Source organism: Panthera pardus, unplaced genomic scaffold (genome assembly GCF_024362965.1).
Source record: "Panthera pardus isolate Hobbes unplaced genomic scaffold, ASM2436296v1 HiC_scaffold_2, whole genome shotgun sequence".
In the NCBI taxonomy this organism is placed as follows: Eukaryota; Metazoa; Chordata; class Mammalia; order Carnivora; family Felidae; genus Panthera; species Panthera pardus.
This window is the reverse complement of record NW_026526765.1, coordinates 106,162,457-106,190,285: the sequence shown is the minus strand read 5'-3', so window position 1 is coordinate 106,190,285 and position 27,829 is coordinate 106,162,457. Positions and strand designations below refer to the sequence as shown.

Genomic DNA, 27,829 nt, shown 5'->3' with positions numbered 1-27,829 from the left:
GGAAAACAGAGAAGTATTTTATGTATAAATCGCTAAGAAATAAGAGATGGCTTTGGTGAAAAGAAGCCGTTGAGTCCCTAAAGGACGTCGTAAGAAGAGAATTTAAGGCACTACCAGCAGAAACTGTTGGGAGTGCATTCGATCTTCCCGAACGTACGCTTTACTGTTTTCTTCCGGGCTGCTTTGAACCTACCCAGCTGCCGTAGGCAGTGGGTCGAAAGTGCCGTTCAAAATGGAAGTGAATCCCCCCAAACAGGAGCACCTGCTGGCCCTGAAAGGTAAAATTTCACGAACCTGACTCCGTTTAGTCTGTTTTCTGTTCTCTCGCTAGTTCTCGAAGCCTTTGCCACCTAGGCCTGGTCTCGGGGATGTAGGCCTCGTCCTTCGTAAACACCATTAGTTCCTGCATTCTTGCTGTGTCCTTCGGCGCCGAGAGGAAGGAAGCAATTTTTCTTCTTTGCTTTTTAGGTTTGAGAGGCTCATGTTGCATTCCTCTAGAATGTAATAGATACCCGATAAATCACTCGTTGTGTTATATGCTGCTTGGAGTAACCAGACCGGCTTTAGTCAGAGAAGCTAACGTCCCCAGAGCCCTGTGAGCCAAGATGATGTACAGTAGGCATCTCCGGTGATTTTTCCTTGTCTCTTGTGTCTTTGTGTAGCACTGACGAAGTTACCAGTCTTTAGTTTGATCAGCAAAATTAGTCTAGTTTTAGCAGTGCCAAGGGTTTTGAGATACATAGTACAACAACGTATAATTTAGATTTGCTATAACTTATTGCAGTTTACTTCAAAGTAGTGTGGATGTGGGAAAATTGATGTCAGCTTTCGTTTTCTGTACACAGAAGAAAATTTTGAGTAAGTTTGATGATGTAATTGTATTATTATTTAGGGAAAACGAACAGGGCAGAGTTTTCTGGAATTACTGTTTTCTGAAAACCTTTTATGTAAAATGCTTTCAGCTGTATTTCATCTGTTTTCTACTTCCCCAAACACACTTCTTATTTCTTGGATGCTCTACTGTGTGGTTTCCAATAACTTGTTAAACTGAGCTGAGAAGAGATTGGATAGACATTTGAATTCAGTTGAATTTCACTTACCTTCTTTTGGCATCCATTTTGACCGACCATTATCTTGTACACAGTTATGATGCAGGCATCAAACATTCCAGAAGCTCAGCAGTCTCATTTGTAACATAAAATCATATACTGATAGCTCGGTTTAATAAATCTGTCTCTGACTATAGAGCTGAAAAACAACAATATTAATATAGATATATGACCTGTAAGCTGAGCCTGAGCAAATGAGTTACACTGAGATGGGTTCTTTCTGGAGAAAAGGGAAAAGAAACTGTCATGTTCTTTCTTAATCCCATATCAAGTATGTAAATAGATATTAATATCTTTCAGAAATTTAAGAAACTTTCAAGATTTTAACAAGTCTAATTGTACTGATTGTTGGATGCCAAGTGTACCAACTTATATGATCATTTAAGTTCACTTTCTTATATATGTAAAAAAATGAGCTGTCACAACTTCATCATCCTCAGAGTACAACATTGAATATTTTCAAACAAAAATAATTCTCAATGCAGTATCTTAAAGTGTGAAAGTGTAAAGAAAAGGAAAGAAAAAAATAAAAGCATTATTGTTTTAAAAATATGCTATGTTTAGGGGAGCCTGGGTGGCTCAGTCAGTTAAGCTTCCGACTTTAGCTCAGGTCATGATCTCCAGGTCTCTGATTTCGAGCCCTGCGTCGGGCTCTGTGCTGACAGCTCAGAGCTGTCAGCACAGAGCCCGGAGCCTGCTTCAGATTCTGTGTCTCCCTCTCTCTCTGCCCCTCCCCTGCTCACACTGTGTCTCTCTCACTCTTAAAAATGAATAAATGTTAAAAAAAAAAAAAATTAAGAATATGCTATGTTTAGGGGCGCTTGGGTGGCTCAGTCGTTTAAGTGACCAACTTCGGTTCAAGTCATGATCTCATGGTTCGAGTCCCACATGGGGCTCTGTGCTGACAACTCGGAGCCTGGAGCCTGCTTCGGATTCTTTGTCTCCCTCTCTCGACCCCTCCCCTGGTCACAATCTGTCTCACTCTCTCTCAAAAATAAACATAAAAAGAAAAAAAAGAATTTGCTATGTCTAGATTCATGTTAAGAATTATGGGTGTTAAGGATCACAGTCATTTATGAATTTAAGTTGTCAAATCAGTTAGTGGACATTAACAGGCGAAAAGAATCATGATGAAATTAATTACTTCTGACTCTTCAAAATTGGTGATCAAATGAGTATTATGACATCATGACAGGAGTCCCCACCTATGGCCATTCTAGTAATGGGAGAACCCCTTCAAGGAGTTCTCTAATGATTTGGGGGAGAACCTCTCATTTTTTTTCTACAGTAATTAGGATTTGAAAGAGCTTGCATTGTGGCTCATGCAACTTTGGAAGCCTAACTGTATGCTAGAACTTGCTATCAGTGACCCAATTTGGGACAGCTTGAAGACTTCTTTGTTCTAAAATGAAAAAAAAAATATTAAGGTCTAGCCTTCTTGTTCCTCCTCTGAATTGGAATTCAGAAGCCATGGTACTAATGTCTTGATAGTGTGAAAGTGCCCCATTTATACTAAGGACACTTTTTAACAAGACCAGTTCCCAGCCTGGTTAAAATGCAAAATTTAACTATTTTCATGTTATTGGTGCTTAGTATTGGGGATGAAAATCGTTAAGTAGTGTGTCTATGTATTTGGTAGAATTCATATCATTTTAAAGTATAAAATCTATTTTTTTCAATGCATCAAAAATTACAATGATTTTCATTTTCCTCAATTAATGTCTCAAAGTTTTAAGTATTATTACATTTTTGTTCTCTTCAAATGAATAAAATATCCTAGGAATCACTAATTTACCCTTTGTTTCTGCTATAGTCTTAAGATTATTACCTAATATATTAATGACAATACTTATAAATATTTACATGTTGATCTAAACGTGTTGACTACTAGCAGTTTGAGGCTTACCAGGCATTTAATCCAGATCCCTTATTTTGGTGAGACAGAGGGTTTCCAATTTTGTGGATTCCATTCACATTTACCAATGACACTTGGTAAAATATCATATTGGGATTGGTTTTTGTTTTTTCTTTTCTCCCTATTTGTGTGTAGGTTATCCCTACCATATCTTATTCTTTGCAATACTTCCGCTTTAGGTCCTGATTCCCTCTGATTTGGAAAGAAAGTCTTGTAATTATAAATTACATTCTAGCGCTGAGGAGCACATCTAAGAAATTTTCTCTTCATTAAGAGTGACTGGATTACTGCAGAATGACTACAGAAGTAATATTACATTATCGACCATATGAGAATGATCCCACACAACTGTCAAAAATTGCAGAGAAAGCACTTCAAGACTTTCCTACACGTCCACTCTCAAGATTTATTCCTTGGTTTTCTCATGATGGGTCCAAACTTCCACTCAAACCTAAAAGATCACCACCTGTGATTTCTGAAGAGGCAGCTGAAGATGTGAAACTGTACTTAACCATTTCAGAACATGATGTTAAATCACAGAGTTACGATTGCACGATAGATCTTTTGGAATTTCAACCTAATTTAAAAAAAGAAAAGCACTTAATCCAGTCACACACACTGAATGAACAGACTAATTCTGGAAATCTAGATAAGCAATCAGAAAAGGGAAGACAGCATAAGAAGAGGTTTTGGAGTGTTTCACTTCCCAACAGTAATTGCACTGAAAATATTTTTCCTTTGTCTAAAAAATTGCAAGATAGTTTAAAGGCACTGAATTTGCATTCACTTTATAGGGCAAGATGGACTATAGAGCACACTATTTGTAACAACCAAACTCTGGAAGACATTTGGGCAAAACTCAATCAAATTATCAGGCACAATGAACTTCCATCTTGTAATGCTACAATTCAGAGACACTTAGACCAAATATGGGTGTTCTGTGATATTATGTACTGTGAATATGTGGGAAATCTTCTTAAAGGTAGATTAGCTCTTACTGGGAAAATGAATTTATGTGTACGTAAATATGGTGTTATTTTTAGTATGTAATGAATTCCACTGATTGTGAAAGAGAAGAATATCCTGAATGAACTGTGATCTGAAATCAATAAATTTTTTATGAGTTTTTAAATTTTTGATGACTTAATTTTTTTATTTGACCCTTCAGTCATATAGCCTATTCATTCTTAATATTGTAAAAAATTGTGTGGTAATATGTATAGTTTGTTCCCTAGAAGTAAATGACTATCAGGTGAGTTCCTAGGCATGTCTGTTAACTCAAGAACAATGTATACAGGAAGGTGAATCTATGACAGCATTTGATAAAATACTAACAGCATTTACTCTAAGAAATGGTAGCAGTACCATAATTTTATTTTTCCCTGACAAGTTGTCTACCTTTAGATAAATGTTAACTCAAATTCAATGGAAAAAAGTGGACTATCGTATGAATTTAACTTCTTTTGCCAACTTAGCAAATGACTAAAGACCGTTTTTCTTGAGAATTTCTAAGATGAGCTCCTGCATAATGATTAACTTTAATATAATGTGCTCAGAATGCCCAGCATTTCACTTCACAAACTTGAAATCGTTCAGGGACTAGATAGGCAAGACTGTAGAATATGGTTAAGGACTCTGAACTGTAAGAAGATTCTAATTTAATTTTTTTAAGTTCTTTCCAAGCAAAATGTATATATACAAGTTGAACTTGACCCAGTTCATTAGTTTGTAACCTCAAGCCTATCTTTTTCATAATTTATTGAAAATTTCTAAAAGTTATTTATAAGATAATAGATGAAACTCGAATTTCATAAGTAAATCAAGGGTCTGTGTGAGTTCCAATGAGGATGGCTCTATACATGACACTATTTGCTGTGTACAGTGAATATTTGACTTGGCACTGGGCTGAAAGTCACATACTCTTTTTGGCCTCCTCAATTTTTGACTAAGAACCTGATCTAACATTCAGAGCTGAATATAAGACTATCATTTAATTACCTTTTTTTTCCTTTAGCTGGTTTGTTTTATTTTTAAATTCCACCTAGGAGTTCCTCTGACAGTTTTTTTAACGTTTATTTATTTATGAGAGAGAGAGAGAGAGTGAGAGAACACAAGCAAGGGAGGGGCAGAAAGAGAGAGAGACACAGAATCCAAAGCAGGCTCCAGGCTCTGAGCTGTCAACGCAGAGCTTGAAGTGGGGCTCGAACCCACAACCATGAGATCATGACCTGAGCCAAAGTCAGATGTTTAACCAACTGAGCCACCCAGGCACTCCGTCTGCCAGTTTGTTTGTTTTTTAAGCCTTGTTTTATTGGTATTTGCTCTTTTCCAGCCGACATTATGTGTAATTTTTGAGGTTCATTAATTTGTTATAAGACAGGAAATATTGCATTTTAAGTCTGTATTTGATAGGGGCATACTTTGGATCTTCCTTCAAATAATGAGATAGTTTTATATTACTAACAGGGCTTTCCCAGTTTGTGTTTAAGAATCTGCATTATAATGAACTGTGCTTTATAGTAGTTTTCTTTGAGTCCATAAAATGATAGTGTTTCTTACCCACTGCTATCCCCACCTCCACCCCTGCTGATTTTTACCCTCTTTGAAAATATGAAGAAAACATATTTTTAAAAGGTTTCTTTTTTTAAATTTTTATTTATTTTTGATAGGGAGAGCATGTGGGCAATTGGGGAGGGGCAGAGAAAGGGGCACAGAGATCTGGAGCGAGCTGTGTGCTGTCTGCAGACAGCCAGATACGGGGCTCGCTCTCAGGAGCTGTGAGATGATGACCTGAACCAAAGTCGGACACTTAACTCGCTGAGCCACTCAGGGGATCCTGAAGAAAATATATTTTTAATACCAGTTTGGGAACTTTTTATTTTTAATAGAGGGTTGTTTTTTACCAACCCCCTTATTGTCTCATACCATAAAAATCATAGAATCAGCAAAAACTAGCCACAATAAGACTTTGATACACAATGGAAATTTGAGCATATAATAAGCAAATAAGTTGGCTACATGTTTGGGTGAACTCAAAGACGCTTTCTATAAGTTTTTTTTTTTCTCTTTAATGTTTATTTTTGAGAGAGAGACAGAATTGGAAGCAGCTCCAGGCTCTGAGGTGTCAGCACAAAGCCTGATGCGGGGCTTGAACTCACGGACCGAGAGATCATGCCTTGAGCCGAAGTTGGACGCTTAACTGACTGAGCCACCCAGAAGCCCCTATAATTTTTAATTTAAATTCCAATTAGTTACCATACATGTAATATTAGTTTCAGGTGTATGAAAGAGTGGTTCAATACTTCCATACAATACCCAATGCTCAATACAACAGGTGCAGTCCTTCATCCTTTTCATGTATTTAACCCATGCTCCCACCCACCTCCTCTCTAGTAACCATTAATTTGTTCTCTATACAGGTCTGTTTCGTGGTTTGTCTCTTTTTTTTCCTTTTGCTTGTTTGTTTTGTTTTTTAAATTCCACATATGAGTGAAATCACGTGTTTTCAAGGACACTTTTAAAAAAGTTTCAAGATTTGAGAGTGTATTTTGTCTTAAGATTTAGCTTCTTCTGAAATGAAAAAAAAATGGGGAATAAAGACCACTTGGTGTTAAAAGTGAGCTTAGAAGGTGGCCTGGGTGGCTTAGTTGGTAAAGTGTTTGGCTTCAGCTCAGGTCATGATCTCATGGCTTGTGGGTTTGAGCCAACAGTCAGACTCTGTGCTGATGGTATGGAGCCTGTTTGGGATTCTCTCTTCCCCTCTCTCTGTCCTTCCTCCAGTTGTGCTTTCTCTCTCAAAATAAATAAATGAATAAATGTAAAAAGTGAGCTTAGAGTGTTAGATATTTAGATTGTGAAAAACTGTATATATCATTTTTACAGCCCTTTTATATCCCCTTCAGGTTGTGCATAATTTAAATCTGCTTTCCTAATTAAAAATGAACTGAAGAGCTTTCCCCATGAGATCAGGAACACGACAGGGATATCCACTGTCACCATTGTTGATTAACATAGTGTTGGAAATCCTAGCGTCAGCAGACAGCAAAATGAAGTAAAAGGCATCCAAATTGGCAAAGAAGAAGTCAAACTTATACTTTTTGCAGATGACATGATACTCTACATGGAAAACCCAAAAGACCCCACCAAAAAGCCGCTAGAACTGATTAATGAATTCAGCAAAGTTGCAGGTTACAAAATCAATGTACAGAAAATTGGTTGCATTTCTATACACCAATAGTAAAGCAACAGAAAGAGAAATCAAGAAATCGATCCCATTTGCAATTGCACAAAGAACCATAGAATACCTAGGAATAAACCTAACCAAAAATGTTAAAGATCTGTATGCTGAAAACTATAGAAAACTTATGAAAGAAATTGAAGAAGACATAAAGAAATGGAAAAACTTTTCTTACTCATGAATTGGAAGAACAAATATTGTTAAAATGTCAGTAGTACCCAAAGCAATCTACAGTGCAGTCCCAATCAAAATTGTACCGGCATCTTCTCAGACCTAGAACAGACAATCCTAAAATTTGTATGGAACCACAAAAGACCCTAAATAGCCAAAAAATGAAGTAGAAAGTTAGAAACAGCTACCCGAACACTTCCCATGCCAGGTCAATGATCTTTACCTGTTAAATATTCTGCTTGATATATAGTCCTGTTTTGAATTCCCATAAGCTGTTTCTGGTAAGGCCTTACATTCTGGGTTTATGACCCTAAGCTTATAATTAATCATACAGAGAATTATTTTTTAATGTTTATTTATTTATGTTGAGAGAGCGAGAGCAGGAGAGGGGCAGAGAGAGAGAGAGAGAGAGAAAGAATCCCAAGCAGGCTCTGTGCAGCACAGAGCCTGATGTGGAGCTCTGTCTCATAAACCCTGAGATTTTGACCTAAACCAAACCAACAGTCCTCTAATCAACTGAGCCACCCAATGCCCCCAGATAATTATTTTTGAATCAAGTGAATTTACCTGAGCTCAAATCTAATTCTGCCACCTGATATGTAGTCTTTTTTAAAAATTTATATACATATATATGTGTATGTGTATATATGTGTGTGTATGTATATGTACATATATATATTTATATATATAAATATATATGTATATATACAAATATATATATGTATATATATATTTATGTATACAAATATATATTTTGAGAGCACATGGGGAAGAGGGAGAGGGATAATCTTAAGCAGGTTCCAGCCCAGGGTAGAGCCTGATGCAGGACTCCATCTCAGGACCTTGAGCGGAAATCAAATGTTCAATGCTTAACTGAGGCACCCAGGTGCCCCTATATAATCTTTTATAGGCAAATTATCCTCTGGAAGCATCATTCTTATGTATAAAAGGTGGACAGTGGTACCAAATTTGTAGTCCTGAGACTTGAATGTGTGATATTTAGCACAGTCTAGCACTAGTAAATGCTCATTAAATATTAGCTCTGCAAGTGATTTCAGAAATTTTAAGGTTAACATCTGTTACTTATATCAGCAGCTATCTATTTATATTATGATTTTACTTTATTTTATTTTATTTATTTATTTTTTTTAATGTTTATTGATTTTTGAGACAGAGAGAGACAGACCATGAACAGGGGTGGGTCAGAGAGAGAGAGGGAGACACAGAATATGAAACAGGCTCCAGGCTCTGAGCTGTCAGCACAGAGCCTGATGCGGGGCTCTAACCCACGAACTGCGAGATCATGACCTGAGCCGAAGTCGGACGCCCAACCGACTGAGCCACCCAGGCACCCCACTTTATTTTATTTTTAATTTTATTTTGTTTTTACTTTACTTAAGTAAGCTCTACACCCAGCATGGGGCTTGAACTTAGAACCCTGAGACCGAGAGCTACATGTTCTACCAACTGAGCCAGCCAGGCACCTCTCAAAAGCCATCTATTTAATATAACGTTGTTTAGTGCCCTTGGTTCATGAAACTTACATCTTCAAAATACCATTTACTTGAGGATTTGGATGAGTTGCTAATTCTTTCATTTGGCAAAGATCTATTGAATATACTAGGTGCCAGAACCTATGTCAAGCAACAAAGCCACAAAACTAAACATAATACATAAGAGCCTAAACCTCATGGACTTTGGATCATAGTGCTGTAAATAAGTACATATATCAGTCCATGATGAATACAAGGAGCTATGAAAGAAGTAGGTGAGCTGTTATTTCTTTTTTGAAAAGATGATGTTTAAGCTGAGACCAAGATGAGAAAGTTGTTAAATTTAATATGAATGATATAACTAGTTAGTAGTTAGGTGATACATGTTTGCATATGCTAATGAATACCACTTATACTGTGAATAACCATTTAGGCCAATAGTCTAAAGTTTTGGGGGTTTGATTTGAATGAACATTTTTTTTTTAGAGTTTGTTTATTTTGAAAGAGAAAGAGACGGAGAGACAGAGAGAGAGCATGAGCAGGGGAGGGGCAGAGAAGGAAAGAGAAAATCTCAAGCAGGCTCTGCACTGTCAATGCAGAGCCTGACGGGGGCTTGAACCCACAAACCATGAGATAGATCATGACCAGAGCCAAAACTAAGAGTTGGACACTTAACCAACTGAGTCACTTAGGTACCCCTGCATTTTCTGAAATATTTTACAAGTTTGTATGATTTTTAATGTTATATTTTGGTCTTTATTTTGATGTGATCAAATGTCAGTCATTAGAAATAATTGAAAAAGATTTTCAGTAGTTAGCATGTTTCAATAGTTTCAATAGTTAGGATGTCCTATCCACACTAAACTAAATTACATAAATTTTCCCTTTTTGTGCTTAATTTTTGCCTGTTACCTATTTGATATGTAGGCATTTTACTTGATACTTGAAATGAATTTGTATATTAATTTTTTAAATTTTTTCTAGATAGCTAAACAGTTCTAGCAGGTTATAATGTTGATTTCTTTGGCTGCATCCTAATCTTTTTTTAAAAACTAATATATCTGTATAGTCTTACATTAATAAACCAATTAATTGATTTTAGACTTAAATGTTTTAATATATGGTAAATCCAGTTCTTCCTCATTTTTTCCCATTAATTTCCTTAGCTTATTTTTACTTGTTTTTCTAAACTTAGACACATTCTTTTATGTCCCAAGAACAAATCTTAGTTTTAATTGGAATTTTAAAGAGCTATAGGTTAAGTGATACCTTTGTAATTTCTGTATAGGAAAATATTACTTACAGGTCCACTTATTGAACTTCCAGTGGCCAGTGATTAGAACTGAGAGAGAAAGCTCACAAAGATTCTTTTGGTGTAAAATTATGGTTTGATGTTCAAAATGGTGCATCAAAACTTTTTTCTCTGTAAGGCTGATATTTTGTTCACAGTGAAGTCGCTCAGGATATTTTTTAAAGTCTTGTTCTCATATACCTTAACCTTTAAAATTCCTTTATTTTCTACTTTTTCTATTATGTGGTATATTACATTTACAGTTTTATAATGAGGTTGTAAATAAATCATGTAAGATTTTTTGTTATAAATTACTATTTTAGTAATATTTAATAATAGTTTAGTGTTATTTGGGGAAGTACATAATATTATATTTAGGAAGCTTTTAGGTTATATTTGATGTTAGTATAGAATTGAAATATACTCTCAACTTGGGAATACTGGCCCAAAGCAATATTAATATTTTTGTTTCTTCTTTTTTTTTTTAATTCACAGTGATGCGGTTAACTAAACCTACTTTATTCACCAATATTCCAGTAACATGTGAAGAAAAGGACTTACCTGGTATGTTTTGTTCTGTTTGCACCTAGGGAAAAGTTGCAGCCTGGACTGCCTGTATTACCTAGCAATAAGCATAGTCTTGCCAGTCTCATGCTCTTTGCTGCATTCTTTATTGTCTGGTTTTATATGATATGAGTGGTGGCTTTCTAAGTGGTAGGTCTCGCTCATAATTTCTTAGCCAAGAGACTGTTGCTATCCTATGGCAACAAGAGGAGTATATTCATAGTCATGATATTAAAATTTTATTTATCCTCAAATGTTCCATCAGCATGTGTATTAGCATTCCCTTTATTTAAAATTATTGGAGTTATCTATATTTTATATTTCATGACCTTCATTTTCCTTTGTTTCTGAAGTGTTCATTCTCTGTGAAAGTAGAATTTTTTGGCACACATTTGTTGTAGTGAAGGTTACAAACTAAATTTTTTTTAATTAAATATTTCTCCCAGCTATTTCTTTAATGGAAGTAAAACTCACAACATAGATGTTAGAATTTTCTGTTTTTCTCTTTCTATAGGAGATCTCTTTAACCAACTCATGAGAGATGATCCTTCAACTGTAAATGGTGCAGAAATTTTAATGTTGGGAGAAATGTTGACTTTACCACAGAATTTTGGGTAAGAATGATAACATTGACATAAAGCATGCAACGGTACTTCAAAGCCATTACAAATTATGTTTTCATAAAATAACTATGGAATGGAAAAATACTCCTGTACATTTAAGTGGTGTAAAAAAAAAAAAAGTTTTACCAAAATTATGCTATATGATTTGGGGCAGTTTTTACTTAAAAAAAAAAGAAAGAAAGAAAAGAAACCTACCAAAATATGAATAGGGGTTTCTAGGATGATAAAATTTTAACTTTCTTCTTTAGATCTTACTGTATTTTTTAATGACCATGTATTCCTTTTATTTTAACTGACTTAATCTAAATGTCTTTCAGAAGCAACTTTTTGTTCACTTACACAGCTCTTTCCCAGCATAAGTTATCAGACTTATCTTTTTATTAGGAACTCTCAATTTTTATTCCTTCTTACTCCTAGCTCTTCTCTTATTCTAGTTTATTAATGAGGTAGAAGCTTCTGGTTTCACTATGTTTGCAACTGAGAGTATTTAAGACCACATGGAATTTTTCAGGTTTTTAAAAAAAGGTTTACAGAATGTGACTAGTGTCTTGAAAGCTTGGAAATATATTCATATAAAAAATTCATGTAAAATATTTTTGTATTTTTTTGTAATACATATTTATAAACATGTATTTTTATAAAATATACTTCAATAAAAGCATAAGGTAAATCCAGTAATCATTATTTGTATTAGAACAACTTAGAAAAATAAAACAAATTGGTAAAAAATACTGATATCAATTACTTGGGTCTCTTCTAGATTCAGGGAATAAGTTATTTCAAAAATTGTCTTTTTCTAGCCTCTTAAGTAATTAGTCAAAAGACCTTTAACATGGATCTGATTTTGGTGGCTTATATCTGAGGAAACTGGCTGTGCAGTAGTTGAGGGCTAGATATATATCATGTTTTATAGAGTAAGTCAGTATTTTGAATTGTACTGGGTAATGAATGAGCTGTCTAAAGGACACAAAGGAATGCTGAAGCGGTATTTCAACTGATTTCTATCCTTTAGTAAATTCTTCTCCATTTAAAGTTCTCAGTGGTGTTCAAGTAGAATATTTGTGTTAAAACTCGAATGCATTTCTGCCTAAAAGTTTATTTTATTTCACAGGAATATATTTTTGGGAGAGACCTTTTCCAGTTATATCAGCGTTCATAATGATAGCAATCAAGTTGTTAAAGATATATTAGTAAAAGTAAGTGTCATTCTTATTTGGGATATATATTTTTTTTAGCTTGTTAATTTCTATTCTTATGTTTCTGAAACTTCATTAAAATGCATTTGATACTGGACTTCTTAATTGTCATTAACAACAAGCATTAACTGAACTCCTAAAGCTTTAAGATACTATGCTAAGCACAGAATCATTTTTCCTTGTCTTCCAAGTTTTGATAGCTTGGGTGAGAAAATGTACCAGTCACGGATGTAAATTTTTGTTAATAATTTGTAATCAACATAATAAAATTTGAAAGAGGAGGACAGATCACAGAGGATTGCATCAATCACAAAGGCCTATTGGAAGAGAAGAAACATAACAGGATCTTAAAAGAATGGTGGGATTTAGAGAAAAAGAGGGACATGATAATCAGGAGCAGAGGCATAGGAATCCATAATGTGTTCTTGTAGCAGTGAACAGAATTCACTTGATAGAAGTAGGTAAGGTTAGGGGGGCCTGGGTGGCTCAGTCAGTTAAGTGTCCAACTTTGGCTCAGGTCATGTTCTCACCGTTGGTTAGTTCGAGTCCCACATCGGGCTCTGTGCTATCAGTGCTGAGCCTGCTTCCAATCCTCTGTCCTCCTCTCTCTGTGTCCCTTGCCTGCTCACTCTCTCTTTCTCACAAATAAACAAAAAAAAAAAAAAAAAAAAAGAAGAAGAAGAAGAAGAAATAGGTAAAGTTATAGAGATGTGTAGTAGCCATAAAGTGGAGTATCTTGAAAGGTTATAGCTGAAGGTTTTAGCCTCTTTTTTCTTTTTTAAATTTAAGGCAGTGGGCAGTCAGCAAAGATATTCACACTGTGTTGGAAGATTGATATGAAAGCATTATATGGGATAGTTTATAGCAAATACATCAGTTAGAAGATTGTTGCATTAGTTTAGAGATCAAGGGATAGGTGAGGCACCTGAGTGGCTCAGTTGGTTAAGCGTCTGACTTTGGCTCAGGCCATGATCTCATGGTTCACTGGTTCAAGTCTTGCATCAGGCTCTGTGCTAACAGCCCAGAGCCTGGAGCCTGCTTCAGATTCTGTGTTTCCCTCTCTCTCTGTCCCTCCCCCATTCATGCTCTGTCTCTCAGAAATAAATAAAACACTAAAAAAAAAATTTTTAATAAAAAAGAAGTCAAGAGGTAGACTATGCTAACTCAAACAATCTGAAATTTATTCAGAAAGAGAAAGGACATAAAGTAAAAATTTACTGTAGGTCAGAGAGAAGGCACCAAAGCTGTCTTCACATGGTGAGTTTAGATTACTAGAGCATTGCCAAAAGGGAAGTCCAATGAAAATGAGCCTGAAATGGCTCCTGTGTGGTTCAGTCGGTTGAGCGTTTGACTTTAGCTGAGGTCATGATCTCCAGGGTTTGTGAGTTTGAGCCCCACATTGGGCTCCCTGCTGTCAGCGCAGAGACCTTTGGATCCTCTATCCCCCTCTCTTTCTGCTCCTCCCCCACTTACACTCTCTCTTTCAAAAATAAACATTAAAAAAATATAAGCTTGAAAATATCAGCAAGTATTAGAATTGAAAAGGTCCTCAGAGAGCCAATAATGCCAAATTTCATATATTACCCAACTTCCAGAAACCGGATGCAAAATGTATGTTTGTTATACTGTGAATGGAGTTTCTGCCTTTTATTAGGTCGGGTTGGCAGACTATATAGCATGTTGGCCAAATTTGGTCTCTTGCCTGTTGTTATAGGGCCTTTGCACTAGGAATGGTTTCTTCATTCTCAAATGATTGAAAAGAAATAATCTTACTTTGTTAGGTGAAAATTATATGAAATTCAAATGTCAGTCTCCATGAATAAAGTTTTATTGGCACCCAGCCACAGTCATTCATTTATGTGTCATCTGTGGCACATTTCAAGCTACAACTGGGGAGTTCTAAAGTCTAAAGTATTTGGTATCTGAGCTTTAAAGGAAAAGTTTGCCAGCTTCTACATTTATTATGAAAAGGTCTGACTCTGAGAACTTTGAGAACATACACTTTTTTCCTGGCATTTCAGTAAAGGATGAATTTATTTTCATAAGGTGAGTGAATCAGCAAATGCATATGATTTAAGTTAATGTTGAAAAGAACAAACAATATAATAGCATACTTACTGTAAAATATGTATTTATATTTCTCTTGGCTTTATTCAATTTTAATTTCCATAAAGATAGGGGTGTTTAATAATAATAGTAGCTAATGTTTATTGAACAGTGCAGTGCCTACCCAAGAGTTATCTTAGTTTCTCAGGTAAGACATTAAGATTCACGATATGCACAGAAGCCATTTTTGACTTAAAAACAACTTAAGAGGATATATAGGTCAGGAAGCACAGCATAATATTCACCTATATTTTCATTTTTATGTTGTCTATCAAATTTTAGGTGTCGATATTTTGGTTGCTTAATAAAAGATTTAGATAATTTTCCTTCATTTTCAGTGCCTTGGAGCAATATATTTGGAGCATTTAGACTATCTGGTTTTTGTAGGGTGTATAGAATTCTGTGAAATCTTATGGACTTGTGTGTCTTATAGGGGAAGTTTCTTGATAGCATTTGCACTTTCATTCCTGTGATCAGTTTGTTTAAGCTTTTTATGTCTAATGTTATATAACAGTTTGTGAGACTGTTTCATTCTAGGAAATGATTCACTTGAGGTAGATTTTCAAATTTATTTGCATATAGGTCTGCAAAGTAGTCTCTTAAAAATTTCTTCTCTTTTGGTGTTACTTTCCCCTGGTTATTCCTTATTTTATATAATTTTGCTTCCTTTATTTTTTTCCTCTTGATTAAACTAGCTCTTGGTTCATATATTTTAATTTTTTTTTCAAAAAAGGAATTTTTGTTATTTATATTTAATGTTTTTTCTCTACCTCATTGATTTTTGCTTTTAATGAGCTCCTTTCTTGTGCTTCTGATTATTTACCTTGTTCTTTTCTAGCTTTTCATGTAGGGATTTAATTTTTAAGTTTTTATTCTTTTATTTCTGTTGATAAAAGTGAATTTTCTTCTGATTGACTGCTTTAAATATATCCTGCAGATTCTGATATGTAGCGTTTTCATTATGATTATTTTTAAAGAATTCTATCATTTTATTTGTATTTCCTCTTTTACCCAAGAGTTGTTTAATAGGTTTTTCAGATATTAAACTGTTGTTTGATAGGCTTTTTTGTTCTCTAATGTTAATGATCTATAGTTTAATTGCATCATAATCAGTTTTGTTATTGTTTTATTCCAGTAGAACTTGTTAATGTTTTCTTTGTGACCTAATATTAATTTTTAATGAATATCGTATATGTATTTGAGAAGGAGGTGTATTTTCTATTATCCATGGTAAAGTTAGATATGTACTGTTGGTGTTGTTAGGTCTCCTGTACCTTTACTTCCCTTTTTTTTTTTTTTTTTTTGGTCAGCTTGATTTTATACTGAAAGTGACATGTTAATCTCATATTGTTAATGTGTTTCTATTTATATCTTTTATACTTTGTACTTTATAAAGGCAATGCTGTTTGGTTCATAGGTATTTATACTTATTCTTCATTTTGAATTACGGCTTATAGCACTAAAAGTTTCCTCCTTTGCCATGCTTTTTGGCTTGAATCTTAGTTGTGGTGTCTATATCCCTATCCCTGTTTTGTTACTGTTTCCATTTGCCTCAAGTGCTTTTGTCCATCTTTTTAATTTTAGCCTTTAGCAATTATTTTTATTTATGTCTCTTTTATACAACATATAATTGGGTCATTGTGAGCTGTATGGGATTTTTTATTAGATGAATTAAGTGCACTCACATGTATGTGTAAGTTTATGTGCTTGATTTCCAATATGTCACATTATTTTCTATTTAAATATTAAGTGTATTATATTCTAACTGCTATGGGTTTTTTCTTCACACAACGTGTTTTCATTATTTTCAAATAATTTTTGTATATAGGAAGGTTTTTATTTTTGTTTTAGTTTTTGCCTTTATATTTATGCCTTTTATGATATTTCCCCTTACCTGTTTCTTACTTAACTGCTTACTGTAAAGCTTTTAGTCTTTAATATCATCCTTTATCTCTTACCTATTGCTTATACCACTTTCCTTTTTCCTTTTCTCATCTCTTCCCATTTTTATTTGCATATTGATTGGACAGAGATTTCTCAAGTAGATTGCTCAGGACATGCTTGTGGGTATAATATTCTCTTAGCCTTTACATGTTCAAAAATGGTTCTATACTTGGGGTGCCTGGGTAGCTCAGTCGGTTAAGCATCTGACTTTGCTCAGGTCATGATCTCACAGTTTGTGAGTTCGAGCCCTGCGTCGGGCTCTGTGCTGATGGCTTGGAGCCTGGAGCCTGCTTCAGATTCTGTGTCTCCCTCTCTCTGCCCCTCACCCGCTCACACTCTGTCTCTCAAAACTAAATAAACATTAAAAAAAATTTTTTTTTAAACGGTTCTATACTTGAAGGACAGTTTGGCTGGATATAAAATCCTTTGTTTACATTTTCTTTGTGTTTTCTGAAAATGCTACTCCTTTGTTACTTAGCTATATATGTTGTGGGGGGTTTTTTCTCTTTTTAAATGTTTATTTTTATTTTTGAGAGAAAGTGTGAGCAGGGGTGGGGCAGAGAGAGAGAGGGAGACAAAGGATCCCAACCAGGCTCTACACTGACAGCAACAAGCCCAATTCAGGACTCAAACTCACAAACCACAAGATCATGACCTGAGCCAAAATCAGACACTCAGCTGAGCCACCCAGGTTCCCCTGTATATGTTATTTTTGAGGGGACTAATGCCAGTCTAATTTTTTTGCTTTTTAAGTTATTTGATAATTTTTTCCTGGTGGCCCTGGGGATTTTTTTTTCTGTATGTTTTAGAATTGGTCTTTTGATATAATATCTTTGATACCAAGTGGACTCTTTCAAAATGTAGATTTAGATCTGTTATTGCTAGAAAGTTTTCATGGATTATATTTTAATAGTTTTATTCCATTATTTCCTTTGGCATATCACATTTCTAATATTATTTGTATCTTTTCCATCTTTATCTTTCCTGAATTTAATCAATTATTTACATTCTTCTCTAAAAAAATTTTAGCCCCACACTAAAGCAACAACAGTAACAAAACAGCAAACCAAAAAATGTTTAGCCTTAGTTTTAAAATTTCTCATTTCTGGAGTGCCTGGGTGGCTCAGCCAGTTAAGCAGCCAACTCTTGATTTTGGCTCAGGTCATAATGTCACAGTTGTGAGTTCAAGCCCTGCATTAAGCTTTGTGCTCACAGTGTGGCGCCTGCTTCCAATTCTCTGTCTCCCTCAATCTGCCCCTCCCCACTCTCAAAAATAAATAAACATTAAAAAACTTTTTTAAAGTTCTCATTCCAGGTGTTTTTTCATATTTCAATTTTTTTTTTGAGAGTATTTAATTCACTTTGAGTGTTTTACAGTTTTCTTCTGCTTCACTATTGGTTTTGTGCAGCATTTTTTATCAGTGAATTTTTTCATTTCTTATCTTTCTTTTTACAATATTTTTGTATAGATGAAGACAATTGGTGGCTTTTCATTCTGTGAAATGCAGTTTGGGTGCTTTGATATTCCTTATTCAAAAACACCCTGTTAAAGCAGTGGGAGCAAAATATGGTTTCTTTATCAGGTAGATTTTGGTAGAGTAAGAAAGGGTTGTGTGTTCTCACATTTTCGCTTTTCATATGAATTGTAGTGTCCTAAATTTTTCTTCCTCACTGCACGGTTTCCAAAAAGCGTCTCTCTTTTTTTAACTCTTTTTCTCCTGAAGTGTTTTCTTTCCAAGAGTGTCTCTTCACAAACATGGTTAAGACCCTTTCCTGAAGACTGTGCTCTCATCTTCCAGAAATGCTATTTATTTCTCAGTACTTTAACACTTAGAATAGACTTTGTCTTTCTGGAAATGGTTTAGATCATCTCTACTCTTCTCTCTATTCTTAGCTGTCTCTTCAGCTCAACTTTTCCTGGACTTTTCTTAATCTTTGCAAAGACTCATGGCAAGAGTATGAGAAATAGCTTGTAAAAATTTGGTATGTGTATACTTATAGGTAATTTGAAGTTTGGACATTTGCTGCCTTCTGATTATACAAACACAAGGTTTAATATAGATTTATTTGCTTTTGTTGTGTGTTTTGTTTCTGTTTTGAGGATGACTTGAGAAGTTCACAATTACACTGCTGCTATTACCTCAGCTACCCAGAATTCTGCCCTCAAAGCTTTAACTTTTTTTTAAGGTTATTCATTTATTTTTGAGAGAGAGAGAGCATGAGCAGGGGAGGGGCAGAGAGAGAGGGAGAAAATCCAAAGCAGGCTCCACACTGTCAGCAAAGAGCCCCACTCAGTGTGGGGCTGGAACTTACAGACTGTGAAATTGTGAGCTGAGCCAAAGTCAGATGCTTAACTGACTGAGCCACCCAGGTGTCTCAAAGCTTTAATTTTGTATAGCTCTTCAATTTTGGAATCCTGGAAAAGAGACTGTGAATCTGTACTTTTTTTATTCTTTTACTATCAGCTTAGTGTTGTTTTTGAGAATAAATATGCTTATAATAATCTACCATGTTTAACTAGAAACCACTAGGGTTTTTTTGTTTTTGTTTTTGTTTTTTTTGGGGGGGGCAAGTGAGTAAGGGGCAAAGAAAGAGAGAGAAAGAGAGAGAGAGAAGCAGGCCTCATCTCAAGCAGGACTTGAACTCATGAACCCTGAGATCATGACCTGAGCCGAAGTCAGATGCTTAACCAACTGAGCCATAAGTTTTTTGTTTTTTTTAAAAAATGTTTATCTTGAGAGAGAGAAATCATGTGCGTGAGTGGGGGAGGGAGAGAGAGAATCCCAAGCAAGCCCCATGTCATCAGCACAGAGCCCGACGTTGGCCTTGATCCCACAAACCGTGAGTGAGATCATGACTTGAACCAAAATCAAAAGTCAGATGCCTAACCGACTGAGTCACCCAGGCAACCCTATTTGTTTGTTTTGTTTTGTTTTTTTTTTAATTTTTTTTTTCAACATTTATTTATTTTTGGGACAGAGAGAGACAGAGCATGAACGGGGGAGGGGCAGAGAGAGAGGGAGACACAGAATCGGAAACAGGCTCCAGGCTCTGAGCCATCAGCCCAGAGCCTGACGCAGGGCGCGAACCCACGGACCGCGAGATCGTGACCTGGCTGAAGTCGGACGCCCAACTGACTGCGCCACCCAGGCGCCCCTTGTTTGGTTTTTAATGGATAAAAAAAATTCCGTGTCTGAAAACTTTAGCATGCTACATAAAAAAAAATAGTGTTCTATAAACAAAAACAATGTACTTAGTATACTATAAACGAAAAATAATAGATAACCCTTATGGTCTATACCAGTAGTTTATTAATATCATCTGGAGGGCTTGTTAAAATGCTGATTGCTGAGGCTTATTCCCAGAGTTTCTGATTTGATCGGTCTGAAATGGTGCCCAAGAATTTCTATTTCTAACATGTTCCAGGTACATTCCTAGTTGCTAGAGTTATAGCAGGAAACAAAACAGACAAGGCCTCTATTCTCTTGAAGCTTATTCTAGATCTTGGAAATTTTTTTCTCTCTTCCTTAATATAAATCCCTTAATTATACCAAACTCTTTCTTTTTTTTTAATTAAAAAAATTTTTTTTACCGTTTATTTATTTTTGAGAGAGGGAGAGAGAGAGTCGGGGGGGGGGGGGGGGGGCGGAGGGGGAGCAGAGAATGGGAGACAGAGGATCCAAAGCAGTCTCTGTGCTGACAGCAAGGAGCCCCATGCAGGGCACAAACCCATGAATCATAGATCATGACCTGAGCTGAAGTTGAATGTTTAACCAACTGAGCCAACCACAGGCGCCCCCCAAACTCTTTCTTAATGGCCTCTGAGGACTTACCTGAAATGCTTCCTTCTCTCCTCACCTTCCCCTTGGCCTGTTCAAATTCTACTCATCCAAAAACGAATTTGCAGCATAGAGCCTATCCTGCATTTTAAATTGTATTCTTCTACCCCAAGCCAGCCTTCCATTTCTTCTATTATTTTCCCCAAACATTTCAATTCAGCAGGGGCAGGGATTTTGGTCTGTTTTGTTTACTGATGTTTCTCCAGCTCCTGGAGAAGTTTTGGCAGAGGGAATAAGGAAATAAATGTTTGGTGCAGCACTATTTATAATAGTGAAAAAGGAGAAAGATAAAAGTGTTCAGCCATATATAAATTAATACTGTTATTATGATTAATGTTTACAAAATGACACACAGGAAAACATATTGGACAGAAAGTCCATGAGTTTGGCTGTTTCTTTTTTTCCCTCTTCTCTGATTTCTAAAATGTTTAAGAAATTTTTAATCTCAGCCCCATTACTTATTAGTTGTATAATCTTGGGGAAGTTGTTACTTCTCTGTGCTTTGGAGGAATAGTAGGACTAGTAGGAATAGTATGACTATTAGGAATATAGGAATAGGAATAGTACGATTACCTACTTTAGGATTGTGACTATTGAGTGAGTAATGTGCTTAGAGCAAGGCCTTGCACATGGAAGGTGCCCAATAAATTTTTGTACTACTATTCTATAACTGAATATAATGACCAAAGACATAGCACTAATAAGTATCCCACTTCAAAGTGCCTAGTATTAAGAACGTTAGATTAGAATTAACTATAGAAAATGTTAGTTTTTTTTTTTTTAAAGAAACAGAAACTTGGAATCCTAACTTTTATGTAAAAACCTTCCCAATCCCCATGGCCGAACGTGATCTTCACTTTCTCTGACTTTTTCTTAACATTTCCTTCAAAGTATTATCATAACTTCATTCAGCGTTTAACAGATATTTCTTAATTGCCTACCATGATGTCAGGCATCAGGTTGTAGTAGTGAGCAACAGAAGATAGAGGTTCCTGCCTTCACAGACCTTACATTTCTGGTAGGGTAGGCAGAAACAGGGATACAAAATCATGTAAATAAGGTAACTATAGATTGTGGTAAATGTTACAAGGGAAGTTAAGTTTGAATGTGACAAAGTAAGTGAGATTAAGGGAGAATGCCATTTATGACAGAGTGAGAAGTGTTCAAAAAGAAAGAAAAAGGGGAATAAAATAGAAAGCAACTGGGTGTTAATTTAGAGAAGGTAGTCCTTTCTTCGTTGATGACTTTAATGCTGATCTCTAGTTGTACAGATAACATTTAATAATGTTTTGAATAGTTATTTTTATTTTAGTATTATATACACACATCTATCTGTATTTGTTTCTGGAATACCCATCTGTATATGTGTTTTACAACCATATGTTCATATTGATGCCTCAAATTCCAACTCAGCATCAAAAGTTCATTGCAGCCTTTTCCATTTTTTTATTTGTACTTTCTTTTTCTCCAAAAGTGAGAAACTTCTCTCTTGTTATCCATATTTTTTTGTTTAGTCTTAGCATACACATAACCGTTTCAGAATTGCTAATCCATAACCTGTGAACAAGCAAATGTACTAGCTAGAGTACATTCTAGCTAGTGTACCATTCTTTTTGTCTCTAGCTTTTGTTTGCCAGACTTACTTACGTTAGTTCATTTTTTGTCACCCTTTCCCCCTGACTATGATTGTGTTCATTTGGTACTGTTTGTGTTCCATTCCACATTCCCCCTGCCCTCCTGGCTGATTGTATTTAATTTTGGTGCGAGTGTGTGAACCATTACCATGGTTCTAAGCTTCAGAACTAAGTAGAAATATTGCCACCAAGAAGTATTGCTCCCCCTCAATCCTACTTCCTTGTTCCTGTTCCCTTGGTCTTTTCACCCATACCTATCCACACCCTGTAGTGAACCAGTCTCATTTGGATTTTTCTGCCTCTTTCTTTCAAGGCTGATCTTCAGACAAGTTCTCAGCGTTTAAATCTTTCAGCCTCCAATGCTGCAGTGGCTGAACTTAAACCTGATTGTTGTATTGATGATGTCATACATCATGAAGTAAAGGAAATTGGAACACACATGTAAGGATTAATTTTACTAGTTCTCAAAGGCTTTTTCTTATATATGCCAGTATTTGAAATTTTTGCTGTATGCCCACTTATCATTAAACCCTAAGACCCTACTTCAGAAGGAATTTTATGTTCCAGGTTTACATGCTTACCAGAAACAAACTTTAAACAAAATGTTTGTTTCGTAAGGAAAAATATCTTAATTTATTTTCATTTATTTCTAGTTTCCTGTTTGCATCTATAGACAGCCCTATCCAAAAAATAACAAGCCATGCAAACATTTAAAACCCAGGTACCACCCTGACTGAAAGTATGTTTATTATTTTTCAAATGCTGACAACTGATGTTAATAGCAGTTAATTAACTGATGTTAATTTTAAAGTCACGGTTTTTCAGTTATGTATTTAACTGTGTTTGTATACTCTACCCCGAGAATTCAGAAAAACAGAACCAAAATAAGACAAGCTATAAGAAAAAAATCTCAAATTCTGTATTCCTGGTCTTTATATGTATTTGAATATGAATGCTCTATTTTCCTGTCTGAGAGGCAAATATGAAAATTTCAGCCATCTAAAGTAATTTTAGGCTTCTCCATCTGCCTTATCACCCCCACATCCAATCAATTTACAAAGTCCTGTTCTTACTAACTATATGTCATTATCCTCCCTTCTTCATCTCCACTTACATCCCCATTTTTGCCTCTCTTCTTTGACTTAAAAATATAATATTAGCTATTAATCATTTCAATTTGGTGACCTCTCTTTTGTAGGCACTTCTTAGTGCATATACTCTGTGGTTGATATAAGCCTTAGAGTCAAAATTTAAAAATTTCAGATTTCAGCTTCATCATTTATTAATTATGTGGTCTTGGATAAGTCACTTAACTCTTCAGTGACCTCCCACTACCCTTAGAAAATTATGACTGCTTTGGCTTTACAGAGTTCTCTAGAGCCTAATCCTTACCAGCTGCTCTAGTTCTTACCTTTTCTCCTTTCTCTCTCCTTCTTTATACTGAGTCATACAGATGTTTCCTTTCTCCTCCGTGACTGGAAATATACTCTTCCCTCACAAAGGAATGCCTTTGTTATTTTGTTTACCTTAGTACTACTTCTTCATATCTCTGATTCACCACAACTTTGTCAAAGAGGCTTTCCTGACCTCCTACACTAGACCCCTTTTTATGCATTCTATAGCATTCACAACTTACCATTGTTTTGGTCTTGTACTTAAAATTAATTACTTAGTACCTGTCATTTCCATTACACTCAATCTTAGCCAAAAGGCCGAGAAGCGATCCTGTCATTTCCATTAGAGTATGAGTTCCATGGAGTCAGCTACCAGAAGATCTACCAGAGAACAGTAGTCAACCTTTGTTGAAATTGAGTTTACCAAAATGATATTAAATGCGTTAAATCCTCCTTTTAGAGAAAAAGAGACTCTTGTAGAATTAAATAACTCATAAATAATGACACGGAGCTCAAATCTATATCTGGCTTCAAAAAACTCATAACCTTGTGGGGCGCCTGGGTGGCGCAGTCGGTTAAGCGTCCGACTTCAGCCAGGTCACGATCTCGCGGTCCGTGAGTTCGAGCCCTGCGTCAGGCTCTGGGCTGATGGCTCGGAGCCTGGAGCCTGTTTCCGATTCTGTGTCTCCCTCTCTCTCTGCCCCTCCCCCGTTCATGCTCTGTCTCTCTCTGTCCCAAAAATAAATAAAAAACATTAAAAAAAAAAATTTAAAAAAACAACAACTCATAACCTTGCTATTACTGCTTCCTACCGCGAGCACTTGAGAGCAGTTACTGTGCTGTGATCAACTCTGTATCCCTAGTATCTGGCTTATGGACAGTTACAAAGGAGAAATTAAATTACCTGTAATATCTCCACTGACTGTAACCACTATGAAAACATTAGTGTACTATTTTCCAGTCTTGTAAATGTTCATATATATATGAACATATATATATTATGATATGATATATCATAATATATGATATGATATATCATATATATCATAATATATATATGTTCATATATATATGAACATTTTCCCACTTGAGTCAGTATTCTTTGAAAACATTATTTTTAAGATGGTTTTATCTTACATACTTGGACCATATTCTTTAAATTTGTTTACCCTAATGTTGGACTTCACATTATTTCTAGTCTCCCACTATTAGAAATAACACAGTGATAAGTTATTAACACAGTATGAGTTATTTCACACAGTGATGAATTAAATAACATAGTATTTCCTATGGTAGATTGCTTGAAGTGGGTTTACTATAGGAGCATGTAAGGATTTTTAAGACTGTTAGGGATTGTTTTCTAAATTTCTTACAACCACTAGCAATATAGATAGAGTCAGTTTCTCTATACCCTTGCCAACCTTGATGACATGTGTAAAGAATTTTTTCCAAATCTTAAGAGGTAGAAAAATTTTACCTCATTATTTTATTTCTTTGACTACTTGTGAGGCTGAACATTTTCACATTTTTCTTAGCCTGTTCTGGTGCTGTGATTTACCTATGTATATCCTTTCCCTCTCTTTTGAGTAAGATACTAATGTTTTATTTACAAGAATTTCTCTTCATAATGTTAGAAGTATTTTATCCCATTTTGTCTGCTTTTTAATTTTGTTTCAGTGTTTTTTATTTATTCAGTTTGTAAATTTATAAGACTCTTTTCCTTTCCATTGCCCTTTAATATTAAAAAGTCTTGCCCTGTCCTGAAATTTTGATTTTGTAATTTTTTTTCTTGTAATTTTTGTGAACTTACTTTGTATGCTCAACTATTTGATTATTCTGGGATTTATTTTGGAATATATTTCACCTTTTGAAGGAAAAGTTTCTGACTTCCTGCTCCAAAAGAGTGTATTTAATTTTGCTAATTAGAACTTTCTTGTTCATGGAATTATATTATCTGCTGAAACTCTTTTTTTCCTACTCTAGGCCCATTTGGCTATACTTCCACGTTATTGGTATTAATGTTTTTCCAGATTTGTGAGTAGAATTGAGGTGTATTGGATTTATTATTTAAAAACAAAATTGAAGATGATTCAGAGATATCTTTCTATTTCAGCCTGGTGTGTGCAGTGAGCTATACAACTCAGGGTGGAGAAAAAATGTATTTTAGAAAATTCTTCAAATTTCAGGTATTAAATATTAAAATGGTAAATATTTTTTAGATGCCTTTTTTCCCTATGAAGTTATTCCTATGTATCTGCAGTGAAAACAGGCTCCAAATAGTGGAGCTTCATGTATTTGGATTTGTTATATTACTAGCAATCTAAAGTCAGAGTAAATTAAGTAAAAGCAGAGAAATTATCATTGTCAATGTAATATTTCATTTGAACATTTTTTTTAAGTTTTTTTTTTGTTTTTTTTTTTTTGTTTTTTTTTTTTTTTTTTGTAGTAATCTCTCCATCCAGCATGGGACTTATCATGACTCTGAGATCAAAAGTTGCACACTCTTCTGACTGAGCCAGCCAGGTGCCCCTCACTTGAAGATTTTTATCCGTAAAATAATTGTTCTGTTTTTATGCCTTGACAAAACACACAAGAATATATGAGAGGGATGAAATGAGTGTGAAGTCCAGATAAAATCAATGTAAATAGTATCAAATTTCTATACAAATTTTTAAATGAGAGATTATTGACTTGAGCTGAGTGGACTAGGCTTCCTTCTGGGATTCCGTGAGTCACTGAAATTGTAGGTAGAATTTTGTACTTATATACAATTTTCACTCCATGATCAAAAATAGTTAAAAACCACTGGTTTACCATAGGTACATGTATGTGAGAAGGGATGGGATGACCATATACAGTTGTCTAAATTAGATGTAGATACGATGCTGTGTATATTTTTCATACCTCTCTGTTTTTAAGTAGCAGAGAAAGTACTATCAGTAGGAAATAAATACGTACATACATACATACATACATACCCACATTTATTTGGGGGCACATGGCTGGCTTATTAGGTGGAGCATATGAGTCTTGATCTCAGGGTTGTGAGTTTGAGTCCCACATTGGGCATAGAGATTACTTTAAAATATTTTTAAAAAATTTTTACAAAGGGAAAAATTTTTGCTATGACTTTGCTGCATCACACATTTAAGATTTTGCATGCCTTTTAAAAGAAAATAAGAGGTTTGCTTATTTTGATAAACACTTTTGTGAAATATAGAGAGAAAAATACATAAAATGTATATATTCAGTTTAGCAAAATATTATGAAATAAACACTTAATGTAATTCATGTAACTATCACCCACTCAAGAAATGATGGTTGTCTTTTAAAAATGCATTTGGGATTGTTTTTTGTTTTTGTTTGTTTTTGCAAAAATACTGCATACCTATTGGAAAAGTTTTTCACAGTTAAGATTGGAAAATGCCTTTGACAAATTTATGCCCTATGGTTTAAAACAAAGATAAATGGTCAAATGATAATAATCTCCTCTGATTGATATGCTTTATTAAACTAGGTTCTCAAACCATTGGATGTGAAAACCAAATTTTATAATGCAGAGGTAAGTGTTGGGTACTTAATGGGAATTCAGATTAAACAGTAAGATCTTTATTTGACTAAAATTCTGATACATTTCTTTTCATATTAAATTGCTTATATAACTGCACATTACTTGTAAAAAAATGAGCATAAATTCCAATCAAAAGAGAATAATTTCCTTGTAAATCTTTTAATCTGCTGTGTTTAACTTACATAGAATCAGTGTATCTTGAATTTTACTCTCTCAAATTTTGTAAGGCTTTCACCCCCTTGCACTAAATGATTGCACTGTACTTCCATGTAATGGTTATTGTTACTGTCTAAAAACATTAGCAATTTGTTCAATATTTAGAGTGTGATTCTGGTATCATGAAATTGAAGTAGTTGATCTAACCCTGCAAAAAAGATTTAATGTTCATGGAAAATATTGACAAATAGAGCTCATCAAATTAAATTCTTTGCCCTGGAAAATTAGGGTGTTAGCTACAGTTTGATTATTAAATTCAGTGAATGGCTTGAAATACTTTTTGGGAGAAACGGGTTTGGCAAAAATATAGAAATATGTAACTTTTAGAATAGAAGATATCTTCTGTCCTAATAAAAGAGATAAAATAGACTTTGCCTAGGAGAAATGTCTTATTGCTTGGATTTCCTTTTAAAAATTCTACTTTATCTTGGCTTCTAAAGTTCCAGAAAAAGCAGATTTCCTAATAGGTCCCTTACTCCCGCAAAAAACAGATCTTTCATACCACAGTGATAAATTCAAAAACATT

At 34.8% G+C, this 27,829-nt stretch overlaps 2 protein-coding genes across 11 annotated transcripts in view; both read left to right on the top strand.

Annotated features, from left to right (window-relative positions):
* The first annotated feature begins 162 nt into the window (after positions 1-162).
* TRAPPC13 (trafficking protein particle complex subunit 13) overlaps positions 163-27,829 on the top strand; it is a 41,116-nt gene continuing 13,449 nt past the window's right edge. For 6 of the 10 annotated variants that reach the window (XM_019414357.2, XM_019414356.2, XM_053907324.1 and 3 more), the window contains exons 1-7: positions 163-278; positions 10,712-10,780; positions 11,295-11,394; positions 12,515-12,599; positions 22,436-22,563; positions 25,630-25,702; positions 27,034-27,078. In XM_019414357.2, the coding sequence (XP_019269902.1) occupies positions 233-278; positions 10,712-10,780; positions 11,295-11,394; positions 12,515-12,599; positions 22,436-22,563; positions 25,630-25,702; positions 27,034-27,078 (546 nt within the window). In that variant the 5' untranslated portion in view covers positions 163-232. Of the gene's footprint in view, positions 279-10,711; positions 10,781-11,294; positions 11,395-12,514; positions 12,600-22,435; positions 22,564-25,629; positions 25,721-27,033; positions 27,079-27,829 lie in introns of all 10 variants that reach the window. The other 4 variants (XM_053907322.1, XM_053907320.1, XM_053907323.1 and 1 more) reach the window with 1 other exon arrangement.
* SHLD3 (shieldin complex subunit 3) lies at positions 166-4,159 on the top strand. The gene is made up of 2 exons (XM_053907326.1): positions 166-278; positions 3,204-4,159. The coding sequence occupies exon 2, from the start codon at positions 3,319-3,321 to the stop codon at positions 4,072-4,074; it is 756 nt and encodes a 251-aa protein (XP_053763301.1). The 5' UTR covers positions 166-278; positions 3,204-3,318; the 3' UTR covers positions 4,075-4,159.

What these genes read in the sequence shown, in the direction of transcription:
- SHLD3 (XM_053907326.1), top strand. Translation starts at nt 3,319, where the DNA reads ATGACTACAGAAGTAATATTACATTATCGACCATATGAGAATGATCCC.